At 42.6% G+C, this 17,811-nt stretch overlaps 1 protein-coding gene across 1 annotated transcript in view; it reads left to right on the forward strand.

Annotated features, from left to right (window-relative positions):
- Positions 1-2,325: 2,325 nt before the first annotated feature.
- Positions 2,326-17,811, forward strand: part of LOC110534272 (alkaline ceramidase 2) — a 31,151-nt gene continuing 15,665 nt past the window's right edge. The window contains exons 1-3 of the mRNA XM_021619034.2: positions 2,326-2,804; positions 3,337-3,451; positions 9,139-9,280. Coding sequence (XP_021474709.1) covers positions 2,697-2,804; positions 3,337-3,451; positions 9,139-9,280 — 365 coding nt within the window. The 5' untranslated portion in view covers positions 2,326-2,696. The remainder of the gene's footprint in view (positions 2,805-3,336; positions 3,452-9,138; positions 9,281-17,811) is intronic.

The raw sequence follows: 17,811 nt of genomic DNA on the forward strand, positions 1-17,811 counted from the left end.
ATTAATGTTCCACTGGGTAGAGGTGAGGCCAAGTGTATGATCAGAGTCATTTTGATAGATGTGTGGCAGAAGAGATGGGACTCTGAGCCCAAGTGCCGGCATTTATATGCCCTGCAAAGAAAGGTCGGTGGACCAATATTCAATGGTCAGATTAGGAAGGAAGAGGTGGTGTTTGCTTGATTGCTCTTCGGACATTGTCCATTGAACTTGTCATTACATCTGGTTGGCAAGCATGTGAATGGTTTGTGTCTGGACTGTATGATCCATGAAACGGTGGTAAGTGGTAAGTATGTTGAGGAGAGGAAAAGATCGAAGTGTAGGGTCATTGAGGTTGGACGGGGTTGGACGGGTTGGAAGGGATTTTGGGGATGTGGGAGGGTCTATAAGAAGTTAGTAGAGCTCTTTTTTATTTTCTCAGAAGTACTGAGTTAGGTAGGAGGATTTAGAAATGTTGTAAACCGTAATAGACTACACACTCCAGCACTGTAGGTTGCAGCACGCAACGTTGGCTTGCGGACCACCATTATATACCGTATGTGAACTGATTGCCCTCCATCTATCTTCAGAGCTCGTGCTGCTAGGTGGCCTAAACTGGGACTTGCTTAACACCCCAGCCACCCTACAATCTAAGCTTGATGCCCTCAATCTCACACAAATGATCAATGAACCTACCAGGTACCACCCCAAAGCCGTAAACACGGGCACCCTCATAGATATCATCCTAACCAACTTGCCCTCTTGACTGTACAGTATGTTTGTTTTACTCCATGTGTAACTCTGTGTTGTTGTATGTGTCGAACTGCTTTGCTTTATCTTGGCCAGGTTGCAATTGTAAATGAGAACTTGTTCTCAACTTGCCTACCTGAAAAAAAGAAGAGAGTAATTGGGTGAAGGCCACGGTGGGGAGGATCGCGGAAAATAAAATAAAGAAGGAAGTGGAACATATTATGAATAAAGGTGGAGTGGGGGATTGCACAGGCCTTCTGAAAGATCTGGTGAAGATGATGATGATGAAAAAAAAAGGAGAGACATTGAATATTTATTGAGTGAATATGGAATGGAGGATCGCACAGAACTTTTTGAAGAGCTTGAGGAGGAAATGGAATAGGACGAGAGTGAGGATTAATTAAATGTAGTGGCAGGTGCTTTGATGACTGCTGAGAAGAAGTTGAGTGTAGAGGAAAGTAGTGAGGTGAGGAAGGTGGGCGTCAAATGCAAAAACAGGGATACAAGCTCCAATAGTTGAGAGATTAAATTTGTTGAGAGTGAGGGTGAACTACCTGCGGTGAGGATCACCAATTTCGGGCCTCATCCTAAAGATGATTTTGGTCCAGTGGGAGTGAGACTTGTAGAGAGAATGGAGTTTTGCTGTGTGGTTGATCCATATGTGGTATCAGGTTGGGTGGAGGAGAGGTTGGGGACTGTTGAGATGGAGAAGGTAACTTGGAGTGGACTCGTGATTATTTATTGTATTTCCTCCGCCCAGAGGGCGCTCTGGTTTACGAGATTAGGGGCAATAATTTTGACGTGCTTTGCTCTCTATGACAGGGCGCCTTTGAAAGGAATGATAACGGGGGTGGAAGATTCCCAGTGTCTGTGACGCCTGCCGCTTGATGAAACATGGGTCTGTTGGGGAAAAGGAGAAGACATTATCTGTCATGCTGAGTTTTGATGCAGTTGTTACCAGATAAGGTAAAAGTAGGAAGTGTCAGTTATCCATTGAGAGTTTATGTTCTGAAAATATTACAGTGTTTATCAGCATATTGCAACAGATGCCTAGATGTGGGAAGTGTGCAGGAGGGCATGAGACAAAGGAATGTGTAGTATCGGTGTAGAAAGTTCTGTGTGTTAGTTGTGGGGGTGATCATGGGACTGGAGATACGAAGTATCCGGTGAGAGAAAGGCAGATTGAGAGTAGTACAGAAAGTGTTGAATACCGAAGCAGTGAAGAGAGTGATAGAGAAGGATGGGTATAGGTTGAGGGATCCTGAGAGGATTCCCGTGGGTAGGCAGAGGTCGAGAGAGTGATGGGAAGAATGTGCGCTTCAGTAAGGTGGGCTTTTTAGCATTTATAGCCATGGTTGTACTGCAGAAATGAATCGAAAGTCACAGAAAATATAGTTTGTAGTGGTAGCGGCAGAGAGGTACTTGGGATTGCGAGGATTTACTGCAGAGCAGCTAGAGGCGGTGTTGAGTGGTAGTGATATGTCCTCTCAGACCGTTGGTCTGGAGTAGGAATAGATAGGGTTAAATAGTGGAATGAGTGGTGTTTTTTTTAGAGAGGGCTAATAGGTGGTAGGGTAATTTTCCTTTTTCCCAATTTTGCATTATTATTTCCAGTAATGTAATGTATGTGGACCATGAATGGCATCACACACCAGTGCAGTAGGTGGCGGTGTATGCAACTAGAAGTTCGATGTGATCCGACAACCAAATCCCAAGAAGAAGATGACGAAGAACAAGAACAATAATTACAGCGCTTTTGCACTTTGTTGAGAGCGGAGTTGCACCACAAGCTTGCATTGGGATATACTGGTGATTTAAAATGCGTTTGAATTTGGATGCATTTTGTATACAGCTACGTGTTTCAAATTATGGTAATTGATCGTCTAGCGGTCCACAGCTGATTTGATAGTCGACTGCTTTATCTCAATAGTGACTGCGGAGTCCTATCTATTACTAGAACAAGTCGAGACATGACTAATCCTATGTTTTGGGACCAACTGCAAGCTGGAAGCTCCGAGGTGGACTGGTGTGAAGGCAATTACCTTATTTACCCTAGCATTGCAGAGTTTTATAACACGGTTAGTCATTTATCTTTATGCCAATATTGTAATCTGTTTTGTGACAGCCATTGTTTAGTGTCTTTGTGTCAATATTTGCTAATCCTTACTTTTCTGCATGGCACTGCTTCCCGTTATTTACTGTATTGTGATTTCGTTTGAATGTTACTACCCCAGATTGGTAGTCGACACATTCTCACTTTTCAACAGTTGGATTTTTAGGACATAGAAGGGGGTAAAGAACACACAGGCGCAGTGGCACCTCCTCTGTTTCAACAGCTGTCAGCTACCATCAATGCTGAGTTGTTTGTTTGTTTTTGCCTATCAAGAAGACATCTTGGTATTTAGATGAAACATTTTCATATTGTTCAGTAGGCCTACCTCTTGTATTCGTATACGTGTTCCTAAAGATTCAAAAGTTCTGTTGCAATACAGAGTGAAATTAATGGATGTGTATTGTATTTATATCAAGCATATCACATGCTTGGTAACTCTTAGGCTACAATTCTGCTCACATTTTCATTCCCTTCATTTTTTCCCCCCCTCATTTCAGATCAGCAACATCTTGTTTTTTGTTTTACCGCCTATATTAATGTGCTTGTTCCGCCAGTATGCAACACATTTCAACAGTGGAATATATCTCATTTGGATTCTACTGGTTGTGATTGGTAAGTTGTTTTGACAAAGCATGGTGATTCCTTCATATACTTTGACGTGTGTGTGTGTGTGTGTGGTCTGAACGTCATCTTATTTTAAGGGCACTCATACTTATAGGTTTAGGTCTGAAAAAAGGTAGTCTGAATATATAGAACACATCCCACACGTTTTCCTTTAATGGAAGACTTAAGGATGGCCATGTCACTAAAATGGCCATGTCTAGGTGTATGATGACACCAACCAAACATTGCTATCACAGTTAGTGCATTCGGAAAGTATTCAGACCCCTTGACTTTTTCCACATTTTGTTACGTTACACCCTTATTCTAAAATTGATTAAATAGTTTTTTTCTCATCACTTTACACACAATATCCCATAATGACAAACCAAAAACAGGTTTTCAGAACATTTAGCAAATGTTTAAAAGAAATCTACTTCACATTTACGTAAGTACAGCCTCAGTCAGGTCTTCTTGGGTATGGCACTACAGCTTGGCTCACCTGTATTTGGGGAGTTTAATCACATTCTTCTCTGCAGATCCTCAAGCTCTGTCAGGTTGGTTGGGGAGCGTCACTGCACAGCTATTTTAGATCGGGTTCATGTCCGGGCTCTGGCTGGGCCACTCAAGGACATTCAGAGACTTGTCCTGACGCCAATCCTGCATTGTCTTGGCTGTGTACTTAGGGCCGTTGTCCTCTTAGATGGTGAACCTTCACCCCAGTCTGAGGTCCTGAGCGCTCTGGAGCAGGTTTTCATCAAGAATCTCTCTGTACTTTGCTCCGTTCATCTTTCCCTTGATCCTGACTAGTCTCCCAGTCTCTGCCGCTGAAAAACATCCCACAGCATGCTGCTGCCACCACCATGCTTCAACATAGGGATGGTGCCAGGTTTTCTCCAGGATGTGGGGCTTGGCATTCAGGCCAAAGAGTTCAATCTTGGTTTCATCAGACCAGAAAAAATATTGTTTCTCATGGTCTGAATCCTTTAGGTGCCTTTCTGCAAACTCCAAGTGTGCTGTCGTGCCTTACTGAGGTGTGGCTTCGGTCTGGCCACTCTACAATAAAAGGCCTGATTGGTGGAGTGCTGCAGAGATGGTTGTTCTTCTGGAAGGTTTTCCCATCTCTACAGATGAACTCTGGAGCGATGTCAGAGTGACCATCAGGTTTTTGAAAACCTCCCTGACCAATGCCCTTCTCCCCCTATTGCTCAGTTTGGCCAGGTGGCCTGCTCTGGGAAGAGTCTTGGTGATTCCAAACTTCTTATTTTTTTCTTTTCTTTTTTTTAAAATGACTTTTTCTCTCTAATTTTCATGTTATCCAATTGGTAGTTACAGTCTTATCTCATCGCTGCAACTCCCGTACGGACTCGGGAGAGGTGAAGGTTGAGAGCTGTGCGTCCCCCGAAACACAACCCAGCCAAGCCGCAATGCTTCTTGACACAACAGCCGCTTAACCCGGTAGCCAGCCGCACCAATGTGTCGGAGGAAATACCGTACACCTGGCGACCATGTCAGCGTGCATTGCGCCCGGCCCGCCACAGGAGTCGCTAGAGCGAGATGGGACAAGAACATCCCTCCCCTAACCCGGACGACGCTGGGGCAATTGCAAAAACACATTTTTACTATTTTCTACATTGTAGAATAATAGTGGAGACATCAAAACTATGAAATAACACATGTGGAATCATGTAGTAACCAACAAAGTGTTAACCTCTCTAGGGGGTGTGGTTTTTGGCCAACATCCAGTGAAGTTGCAGAGCACCAAATTAAAAAACAGAAATACTCATTATAAAAATTCATAAAACATACAAGTGTTATACATCGGTTTAAAGATGAACTTCTTGTTAGATGTCAGATTTCTTAAAGGCTTTATGGCGAAAGCATACCATGCGATTATCTGAGAACAGCGCCCAGCAGACAAATCATTACAGTTACCAGCCAAGTAGAGGAGTTACACAAGTCAGAAATAGTGATACAATGAATCATTTACCTTTGATGATCTTCACATGGTTGCACTCACAAGACTCCCATTTAGTCATGATCGTTTTGTTCGATAAAGTCCCTCATTGTATCCAAAAACCTCCGTTTTGTTTGTGCGCTTTGTTCAGTAATCCACATGCTCAATGGCAGTCACAACAGACCGACACAAAATCCGAAAAGTATCAGTAAAGTTCGTAGAGACATGTCAAACAATGTTTATAATCAATCCTCAGGTTGTTTTTAGTCATAATAATCAATAATATTTCAACCGGACAAAAGCTTTGTCAATATAAAAGGAAAACAAGAAAGGCGTGCTCTCGGTTGCGCGCATGAAAAACCTCTGGGACACTGAATGGTCCACTCATTCAGAGTGGTCTTACTCCCTCAATTTTCAGAATACAAGCCTGAAACAATTTCTAAAGACTGTTGACATCTAGTGGAAGCCATATGAAGTGCAATTTGAGTCCTAAGTCAATGCATACTGTAATGGCATTTAATAGAGAACTACAACAACAACAAAAATCCCACTTCCAGGATGGATTTTTCTCAGGTTTTCGCCTGCCATATCAGTTCTGTTATACGCAGACATTATTTTATCAGTTTTGGAAACTTCAGAGTGTTTTCTATCCAAATCTATCAATTATATGCATATCCTAGCTTTTGGGCCTGAGTAGCAGGCTGTTTACTTTGGGCACGCTTTTCATCCAGAAATGATAAGTGCCCCCTACCCTAATGAAGTTAAACAAATCAAAATATATTTTATATTTGAGATTCTTCAAATAGCCACCCTTTGCCTTGATGACAACTTTGAACACTCTTGGCATTCTCTCAACCAGCTTCATGAGGTAGTCACCTGGAATGCATTTAAATTAACAGGTGTGCCTAGTTCAGTTAATTTGTGGAATTTCTTTCTTAAAGATATACTTCTCCTTAATGCAACCACTGTGTCAGATTTCAAAAAAGCTTTACCACGAAACCAAACCATGGAATAATCAGAGTACAGCGCTCTGAGACCAAAACAAGCCATACAAATACCCACCATGTTGTGGAGTCAACAGAAGTCAGAAATAGCATTAAGTATTAATTTACCTTTTGATCTTCACTTCATCAGAATGGAATCCCAGTTCCACAATAAATGTTTGTTTTGTTCAATAAAGTCAATTTATGTCCAAATACCTCCTTTTTGTTTGCGCGTTTAGTTCACAAATCCAAATTCACAAGGTGCGAGAACTAGGTCCAGACAAAGTCAAACAGTTCCATTACAGTTCGTAGAAACATGCCAAACGATGGATAGAATCAATCTTTATGGTGTTTTTATCATAAATCTTCAATAATATTCCAACCGGACAATTCCTTTGTCTTTAGAAATGAAAGGGAATGCAGCTCGCTCTCACAGCCACGTGCGTGATTTAGCTCATGGCATTCTGTCAGACCCCTTAGTCGAACAGCTCTTATTCGCTCCCTCTTCACAGTTGAAGCCTGAAACAAGGTTCTAAAGACTGACATCTAGTGGAAGCCTTAGGAAGTGCAATCAGACCACATTTTACACTGTATATTGGATTGGCAAAGACTTAAACCTACAAACCTCAGATTTCCCACTTCCTGGTTAGATTGTTTCTCAGGTTTTTGCCTGCCATATGAGTTATGTTATACTCACAGACATCATTCAAACAGTTTTAGAAACTTCAACATAGGGATGGAGTGTTTTCTATCCCAATATACTAATAATATGCATATCCTGCCTGAGTAGGAGGCAGTTTACACTGGGCACCTTATCCAAGCTACTCAATACTGCCCCCCTGTTAACAAGAAGTTTGTGGAGTGGTTGAAAAACTTGTTTTAATTACTCCTAACTAAGTTTATGTAAACTTCCGACTTCAAGTGTGTGTGTTGTGTGTGTGTGTGTATATGTTATTTATTTTACCCATATACCAATGGGTTCCCTTCTTTGCAAGGCATTGGAAATCTCCCTGTTTTTTTGTTGAATCTGTGTTTGAAGTTCACTGCTCAACTGAGAGACCTTACAATTATCTGTATGTGTGGGGTACAGGTAGGTAGGCATTCAATGTCAAGCACTATTATTGCACACAGGCCATGCAACTTATTAAGCAAATGTTTGCTCCTCAGCTTATTTAGGCTTGCCATAAGAAAGGGGTTGAATAATTTTTGACTCGACGTTTCAGCTTTTAATTTATTTATTTGTAAAAATGTCTAAACATCATTCCACTTTCACATTATGGGGTATTGTGTGTAGGCCAGTGAAACAAAATCTCAATTTTAATCAATTTTCAGGCTAACACAACACAATGTGGAGAAAGTGAAAGGGTGTGAATAGTTTAAGAGTTCAACTGATATTCCTCTGGTTTTGCATTCAGCCCCGATGCCAAGACAAAACCTCTCGAATCTTGGCCATTCTATCGTGTTTGAAGTCAAAGGGGACTGGAAGAGTTATTTCTACAGCTGCCATTTCTATTTTGTTAGGTCTCTGCGAAGCCTACACTGCAGATTGTTGTACAGGCTGTGGGGTTGCCTAAATTTACAGCAACATATTCCAAACAACATATTCAACTGTATCCTGATCTGCAAGTCTGCAGTCTAAAATGGATGACTATAAAGACCGTAAAATAGATTACAGAGTTAATAGCATACTGCATTACATGCCTAGTGGGACAGCAGCTGCACTGTGGCCACAATTCGCATAACTTCTGCCTCTTCTTACAGTTTCTAGAGCTGAGTTCACCTCTGACCTGAGTTGGAACACAGAGCTGGAATCTAATCTAGAGTTGTATGCCTGGTCTCCTGGCTCCTTCCTCTGTCTAGCTAGGCCCTACCCAGAGTGTCTGGATGCAGTGAACACTAAGAGGATGTTTCCCAATTCTGGTCCTGTTGACCTGAAGGGTAAAAACAAAAATGTGCCCCCTTTTTAGTCCCCAGGACCAGAATTGAGAAACACATCCTCTGTTCACTGCATGCAGTTCTGAAGGGACTGGATAAGTCAAGCAGTGTGGCAATGGCTCCACCTTGGTGAAAGAGATTGGACACCACAACACAAATAATCTTTAGTTATTAATTTATTCCACTGTAGCCTAAACACGTTTCGCCGCAGCCATCCTCTGAGATGGCCCCACCTTGCCTTCGCATGGACAAAAGAGATTTTGCCACATTGTTCACACCTGTGTGGTTCCATCGGATCTGGGGAGGTTAGAGTTTAGGTGGGGGAAGGGCTAGGGGTTGATGTCTGTAGGGAGATAATTGTGTTTCAGGTGAACTCTCCCTCTGTTTTCAATTGACTTCTGAGAGGATGTGTGAAATTGTGTTTCAAAACATCCTGCCGCTAATCAGATAAGTTTGATTTCTGCAAGAGGGTGATATTTCCTTGTTTTGAAAGAACCAAGACCACAATTTGATAAGGGAACATTTTTGGAAAATTATCACAAAGTAATAATATAAAAGTGAATAAAATTAGTCTGGGGGAGTTGAGGAGCTCTTTGTGCCTGCAAATCCTGTGCATCTGAAATGGTACCCTATTCCAGAGTCACTGCTTTTGACCAGAGTTAAAGCAATTTCATTCATAGTCCAAATAAAACACCACCTGTGGACTGCCAGTAACACCTGTTGTCAATAGCCCCACAAATGATCAGATGTCTTATTATGCCTACTAAAAGGCAGTGTTGGTTTTGTATAGTATGTAACTCTGGTGTGTGTCTCCCTTGCCTCAGGTATTGGCTCCACATACTTCCATGCCACCCTCAGTTTCCTGGGTCAGATGCTGGATGAGTTGTCCATCCTGTGGGTGCTCATGTGTGCCATCGGCATGTGGTTCCCCAAGAGATATCTGCCCAAGATGTTCAGGAATGACAGGTGAGTCAACAGTTTGCCTTGTCTCACTGCTCAATTCACGCCCTTCACCTTGGCCATTGCGCTTCGATGTTTGCAGATATGAAGGGTCTGTGCAGACTCTAGCCTTTTTGGGGACTGGTTGGTTTCTGTTCCATTAAACTACATGATATCAAATAAAATGTTATTTGTCACTGTGATATGCTGATATGCTAAACAGTGATACATACGTACGTACGTTAAACATACATGCATACACTTGTGTGTGTCCTTTTGAAATTATCTGGATTTCTGCATAAATTAGTCATAAAATGATATCTTCATATTCGTAAAGATTTACATTTACATAATTTAAACATTTGCAGTGTAGGTTTGAAAAAGTATGTGAACCCCAAGGCTAATGACTTCTCCAAAAGCTAATTGGAGTCAACTAACCTGGAGTGTAGTCATTGAGGTGAGATTGGAGAAGTTGGTTAGAGCTGCCCTGTCCTATAAAAACACTCACAAAATGTGAGTTTGCTATTCACAAGAAGCATTGCCTGATGTGAACCATGCCTCGAACAAAAGAGTTCTCAGAAGACCCAAGATTAGTTGTCGACTTGCATAAAGCTGGAAAGGGTTACAAAAGTATCTCTAAAAGCCTTGATTGTCTATAAATGGAGAAAGTTTAGCAGTGTTACTCTCCCTATGAGTGGCCGTCCTGCAAAGATGACTGCAAGAGCACAGCGCATAATGCTCAATGAGGTTAAGAAGAATCTTAGTGTCAGCTATCTCTGGAGCATGCTAACATCTCTGTTGACGAGTCCACGATACGTAAAACATTAAACAAGAATCGTGTTCATGGGAGGACACCACGGAAGAAGCCACTGCTGTCCAAAAAAAACATTGCTGCACGTCTGAAGTTCGCAAAAGAGCATCTGGATGTTCCACAGCGCTACTGGCAAAATATTCTGTGGACAGATGAAACTAAAGTTGAGCTGTTTGGAAGGAACACAACACTATGTGTAGAGAAAAAGGCACAGGACACCTTCATCAACCTAATCCCAACTGTGAAGTATGGTGAAGGGAGCATCATGGTTTGGAGCTGCTCAGTCCAATGATGCTGTGACACACCGCCCCAGATCATGACAGACCCGCCACCTCCAAATGGTGTTGATGTGAGCCATGACCAGCCTTTTTAAAGCATTTCATGGCTATAGATTTTAGTGCTACGGGGCGATAGTAATTTAGGTAGGTTACCTTGGCGTTCTTGGGCACGAGGACTAGTAGGTTGGCTTGAAATAAGCTGGTATTAGACTGGGTCAGAGATGGTCAGAGATGGGAGCCCGATACTTTTGTAACCCTTTCCAGCTTTATGCAAGTCGACAACTAATCTTGTGTCTTCTGAGAACTCTTTTGTTCGAGGCATGGTTCACATCAGGCAATGCTTCTTGTGAATAGCAAACTCACATTTTGTGAGTGTTTTTATCACTCAACCTAAGTGACGTAGTGGTCTAAGGCACACACCAGTGTAAGGGGCGTCACTACAGTCCCTGGTTCGAATCCAGGCTGAATCTCATCTGGCCGTGATTGGGAGTCCCATAGGGCGGTGCACAGTGTTGTCCTGGTTTGGCTGGGGTAGGCCGTCATTGTAATTAAGAATTAGTTCTTAACTGGCTTGCCTAGTTAAATAAAATAAACATGTCAGTGAAAACACTGACCAGCTGGTCAATAATGTAAAATATTACATTTCTAAGTTTTAATTTGTTCTCCTTTGAGTAAGCAACTTTCTTTCCGCAATATTAAGCTGATCCACCCTCCAAAAAAAACAAAAAAAAAGCAACCTTCCGGATGAAAGAAACACTTATTTTTATTATTATTTGACCTTTATTTAACTAGGCAAGTCAGTTAAGAACAAATTCTTATTTTCAATGACGGCCTAGGAACTGCCTTGTTCAGGGGCAGAACGACAGATTTGTACCTTGTCAGCTCGGGGATTTGAACTTGCAACCTTCCGGTTACTAGTCCAACGCTCTAACCACTAGGCGTACTTACTTCCGGTGCCGACAGAGATGGCCGCCTCGCTTCGTGTTCCTAGGAAACTATGCAGTATTAAAAAAAAAAAAAAAATGTACGTGTTATTTCTTACATTGGTACCCCAGGTAATCTTAGGTTTCATTACATACAGTCGGGAGGAAATACTGAATATAAGAGCAACGTCAACTCACCATCATTACGACCAGGAATATGACTTTCCCGAAGCGGATCCTGTGTTCTGCCCTCCACCCAGGACAATGGATTGGATCCCAGCCGACGACCCAAAACAACGACGTCGTAAAAGAGGCAAACGAAGCGGTCTTCTGGTCAGGCTCCGGAGACGGGCACATCGCTCACCGCTCCCTAGCATACTACTCGCCAATGTCCAGTCTCTTGACAACAAGGTTGATGAAATCCGAGCAAGGGTAGCATTCCAGAGAGACATCAGAGACTGTAATATTCTTTGCTTCACGGCAACATGGCTCACTCGAGAGACGCTAACGGAGTCGGTTCAGCCAGCTGGTTTCTTCACGCATCGCGCTGACAGAAACTACCATCTTTCTGGTAAGAATAGTATGCCTTATGATTAACGAGAAATGGTGTGATCATAACAACATACTCGTCCTTCTGTTCACCTGACTTAGAATTCCTCACAATCAAATGTCGACCGCATTATCTACCAAGGGAATTCTCTTCGTATATATTCCCCCCCAAGCAGACATATCGATGGCCCTGAACTAACTTTATTTGACTCTATGTAAACTGGAAACCACATCCTGAGGCTGCATTCATTGTAGCTGGGGATTTTAACAAGACTCCCTAAACTGTATCAGCATATTGATTGTGCTACCAGGGCTGGTAAAACCATGGATCATTGCTATTCTAACTTCCGCGACGCATATAAGGCCCTCCCCCGCTTTCCTTTCGGAAAAGCTGACCACGACTCCATTTTGTTGCTTCCAGCCTATAGACAGAAACTAAAACAAGAAGCTCCCACGCTCAGGTCTGTTCAACGCTGGTCCGACCAATCTGATTCCACGCTTCAAGACCGCTTCGATCACGTGGATTGGGATATGTTCCGCATTGCGTCAAACAACAACATTGATGAATATGCAGATTCGGTGAGTGAGTTCATTAGAAAGTGCATTGACGATGTCGTACCCATAGTAACGATTAAAACAACTCCAATCCAGAAACTGTGGATTGATGGCAGCATTCGCGTGAAACTGAAAGCGCGAACCACTGCTTTTAACCAGGGCAAGGTGACCAGAAACATGACCAAATACAAACAGTGTAGCTATCCCTCCAAGGCAATCAAACAAGCTAAGCGTCAGTATAGCGACAAAGTAGACTCGCAATTCAACGGCTCAGACACAAGGTATGTGGCAGGGTCTACAGTCAATCACGGATTACAAAAAGAAAACCAGCCCCGTCGCGGACCAGGATGTCTTGCTCCCAGACAGACTAAATAACTTTTTTGCCCACTTTGAGGACAATACAGTGCCACTGACGCGGCCCGCTACCCAAACCGGCGGACTCTCCTTCACTGCAGCCGACGTGAGAAAAACATTTTAAACGTGTTAACCCTCGCAGGGCTGCAGGCCCAGACGGCATCCCCAGCCGCATCCTCAGAGCATGCGCAGACCAGCTGGCTGGTGTGTTTACGGACATATTCAATCAATCCTTGTCCCAGTCTGCTGTTCCCACATGCTTCAAGAGGGCCACCATTGTCCCTGTTCCCAAGAAAGCTAAGGTAACTGAGCTAAACTACTATCGCCCCGTAGCACTCACTTCCGTCATCATAAAGTGCTTTGAGAGACTAGTCAAGGACCATATAACCTCCACCCTACCTGACACCCTAGACCCACTCCAATTTGCTTACCGCCCAAATAGGTCCACAGACGACGCAATCGCATCCATACTGCACACTGCCCTAACCCATCTGGACAAGAGGAATAGCTGTGAGAATCCTGTTGATCGACTACAGCTCAGCATTTAACACCATATTACCCTCCAAACGCGTCACCAAGCTCGAGACGCTGGGTCTCGACCCCGCCCTGTGCAACTGGGTACTGGACTTCCTGACGGGCCGCTCCCAGGTGGTGAGGGTAGGTAACAACATCTCCACCCCGCTGATCCTCAACACTGAAGCCCACAAGGGTGCGTTCTGAGCCTTCTCTTGTACTCCCTGTTCACCCACGACTGCGTGGCCATGCACACCTCCAACTCAATCATCAAGTTTGCGGACGAAACGACAGTGGTAGGCTTGATTACCAACAACGACGAGACGGCCTACAGGGAGGAGGTGAGGGCCCTCGGAGTGTGGTGTCAGGAAAATAACCTCACACAACAAAACAAAGGAGATTGTGGACTTTAGGAAACAGCAGAGGGAGCACCCCCTTATCCACATCGACGGGACAGTAGTGGAGAGGGTAGTAAGTTTTTTTTTAAGTTTCTCGGCGTACACATCACGGACAAACTGAATTGGTCCACCCACACAGACAGCGTCGTGAAGAAGGCGCAGCAGCGCCTCTTCAACCTCAGGAGGCTGAAGAAATTTGACTTGTCACCAAAAGCACTCACAAACAATCGAGAGCATCCTGTCGGGCTGTATCACCGCCTGGTACGGCAACTGCTTCGCCCACGACAGTAAGGCTCTCCAGAGGGTAGTGAGGTCTGCACATCGCATCCCCGAGGGCAACCTACCTGCCCTCCCAGGACACCTACACCACCCAATGTCACAGGAAGGCCATAAAGATCATCAAGGACAACATCCACCCGAGCCACTGCCTGTTCACCCCGCTATCATCCTGAAGGCGAGGTCAGTACAGGTGCATCAAAGCAGGGACCGAGAGACAGAAGCTGTTTTTCAATCTCAAGGCCATCAGACTTAAACAGCCACCACTAACATCGAGAGGCTGCTGCCAACACACTGACTCAACTCCAGCCACTTTAATAATGGAAATGTATTTAAAAATGTATCACTAGCCACTTTAAACAATGCTACTTAATATGTTTACATGCCCTACATTACATACTGTATATACTGTACTCGATACCATTTACTGCATCTTGCCTATGCCGTTCTGTACCATCACTCATTCATATCTTTATGTACATATTCTTTATCCCTTTACACTTGTGTGTATAAGTTAGTAGTTTTGGACTTTCCTTAGTCTTACCTGGATCGTTAGTGGCACAAAAGAATACGATCAAAAATAGGATGTAGGGAATCATTGCAAATAAAAACATTTATTGAAGTTGATGTCTCACGTGACATGTTGCATTACATCTCAAGTTGAATTACTGGCGCTAAACAACTCAACCTCACTCATCTCCACAATCAATAAGGGCTCTGAGGACATCCTCTATTCACAATGTCGCAGCTGCTCCCTTCAGGAAGAAGGCACAGAGTTCCCAAAGTGAGGACTTCTCTAGGGCTACAGTGCCTTCAGAAAGTATTGATACCCCTTGACTTATTCCACATTTTGTTGTGTTAAGGGCTGTTGGATGACTGTATTACTGCAACACCGGCGGTCACGAGTCATGACGCCAGTCAAATTCCACGTGACCCTTTATTCACTATAATTAGGCTTCTCCAAGCTCTGATGCTGCTGATGGTGATTTGTAGCCTACCAAACTTGCAAACTACCTGGTACTCAACACTCTGTCCCTCTAATCACTCTGACATCAATGCAAATGTGATCGAAAATTGAATCAAATAATTTGAGATCCCCATTAGCTCATGCAGGCTATGCAATTGCATGAGAAATCAGAGTGATGGCCTCTAAAAAGAGGAGAATCCCATCAACTTTCTATAGGCTAGGCTTACTATATATATTTATTTATTTATTTCTCAACTTTCCTAATATTAAGCACATTGCTTCACTTTTCAACAGGAGTATAGCCTACCTGGCTGGCATGAAAAAAGCGTCCTCCATTTGCTATTTAAGAGCATGTTTTGAGACCCGTGCATGATAATGGTCAATTCTAAATCAAAACAAGTTTCACACATACAGTACCAGTCAAAAGTTTGGACACCGACTCATTCCAAGACATCAAAACTATGAAATAACACATATGGTATCATGTAGTAACCAAAAAAGTCTTAAACAAATCAAAATATATTCTTCAAAGTAGCCACCATTTGCCTTGATGACAGCATTGCAAAGTCTTGGCATTCTCTCAACCAGCTTCATGAGGTAATCACCTGGAGAGCATTTCAATTAACCTTTCTGATCTCCCCATCCCGGATCCGGGTTCGTGAATACAGACTCAAGCTCATTACCATAACGCAACGTTAACTATTCATGAAAATCGCAAATGAAATGAAATAAATATGCTAGCTCTCAAGCTTAGCCTTTTGTTAACAACACTGTCATCTCAGATTTTCAAAATATGCTTCTCAACCATTGCAAAACAAGCATTTGTGTAACAGTATTGATGGCTAACGTAGCATTTAGCATTAGCATTCAGCTGGCAACATTTACACAAAAAAACAGAAAAGCATTCAAAAAAATCATTTACCTTTGAAGAACTTCAGATGTTTTCAATGAGGAGACTCTCAGATAGCAAATGTTCAGTTTTTCCTGAAAGATTATTTGTTTAGGACAAATCGCTCCGTTTTCTGCGTCACGTTTAGCTATGAAAAAACCCCTGTATCCAGGATTGTGTAAATCTATCAGCAAGCTCATTAGCATAACACAACGTTAACTATTTATGAAAATCGCAAATGAAATGAAATAAATATGCCATCTCTCAAGCTTAGCCTTTTGTAAACAACACTGTCATCTCAGATTTTCAAAATATGCTTCTCAACCATAGGAAAACAATCATTTGTGTAAAAGTAGCTAGCTAGAGTTAGCATTTCGCGTTAGCATTTAGCGTTAGCATTAGCGTTAGCATCCAGCACGCAACATTAACAAAAACATAAAAGCCTTCAAATAAAATCATTTACCTTTGAAGAACTTCTGATGTTTTCAATGAGGATACTCTCAGTTAGATAGCAGATGCTCAGTTTTTCCAAAAAGATTCCTTGTGTATTAGAAATAGCTCCGTTTTATACATCACATTTGGCTACCAAAAAAAATCCATAAATTCAGTCCTCAAAACGCAAACTTTTTTCCAAATTAACTCCATAATATCGACTGAAAACATGGCAAACGTTGTTTAGAATCAATCCTCAAGGTGTTTTTCACATATCTCTTCATTGATACATCGTTCTTGGAAAAATGCTTTCTCTCCTGAATCCCAGGAGAAAATGCCCGCACCTGAAGATTACGCACAAATTTAGACAAAGGACACCGGGCGGACCTCTGGAAAATGTAGTCTCTTATGGCCAATCTTCCAATGATATGCCTACAAATACGTCACAATGCTGCTAAGACCTTGGGCGAACGACAGAAAGTGTAGGCTCATTCGTTGCGCAATCACAGCCATATAAGGAGAGAATGGAAAACAGAGCTTCAGAAATTCTGCTAATTCCTGGGTGATGCATCATCTTGGTTTCGCCTGTAGAATGAGTTCTGGGGCACTTACAGACAAAATCTTTGCAGATTCTGAAACTTCAGAGTGTTTTCTTTCCAAAACTGTCAAGAATATGCATAGTCGAGCATCTTTTCGTGACAAAATATCGCGCTTAAAACGGGAACGTTTTTTATCCAAAAATGAAATAGCGCCCCTAGAGCTCTAAGAGGTTAACAGGTGTGTCTTGTTAAAAGTTAATTTGTGGAATTTCTTTCCTTCATGAGTTTGAGTCAATCAGTTGTGTTGTGACAAGGTAGGGGGGTATACAGAATATAGCCTTATTTGCTAAAATACCATATTATGGAAAGAACAGCTCAAATAAGTGAAGAGAAACAAAAGTCCATTACTTCGACTGACCTTCATGTCATAATCTGGAAAATTTCAAGAACTTTGAAAGTTTCTTCAAGTGCAGTCGTAAAAACCATCTAGCGCTATGATGAAACTGGCTCTCATGAGGACCACCACCCAGAGATGTCTCTGCTGCAGAGGATAAGTTCATTAGAGTTAACTGCACCTCAGATTGCAGCCAAATAAATGCTTCACAGAGCAAGTAACAGACACATCTCAACATCAACTGTTTAGAGGAGACTGTGTGAATCAGGCCTTCATGGTCGAATTGCTGCATAGAAACCACTGCTAAAGGACACCAATAATAATAAGAGACTTGCTTGTGCCAAGAAACACGAGCAATGGACATGACCGGTGTAAATCTGTCATTTGGTCTGTGTCCAAATTTGCGATTTTTGGTTCCAACCGCCGTGTCTTTGTGAGACGCAGAATAGATAAACAGATGATCTCCGCATGTGTAGTTCCCACCGTGAAGCATGGAGGAGAAGGTGTAGGGGGTGCTTTGCTGATGACACTGTCTGTGATTTATTTAGAATTCAAGGCACACTTAACCAGCATTGCTACCACAGAATCCTGCAGCAATATGCCATCCCATCTGGTTTGCGCTTAGTGGGACTATCATTTGTTTTACAACGCAACAATGACACAAAACATACCTCTATTTG

This window comes from Oncorhynchus mykiss, chromosome 10 (assembly GCF_013265735.2).
Source record: "Oncorhynchus mykiss isolate Arlee chromosome 10, USDA_OmykA_1.1, whole genome shotgun sequence".
Lineage (NCBI taxonomy): Eukaryota > Metazoa > Chordata > Actinopteri > Salmoniformes > Salmonidae > Oncorhynchus > Oncorhynchus mykiss.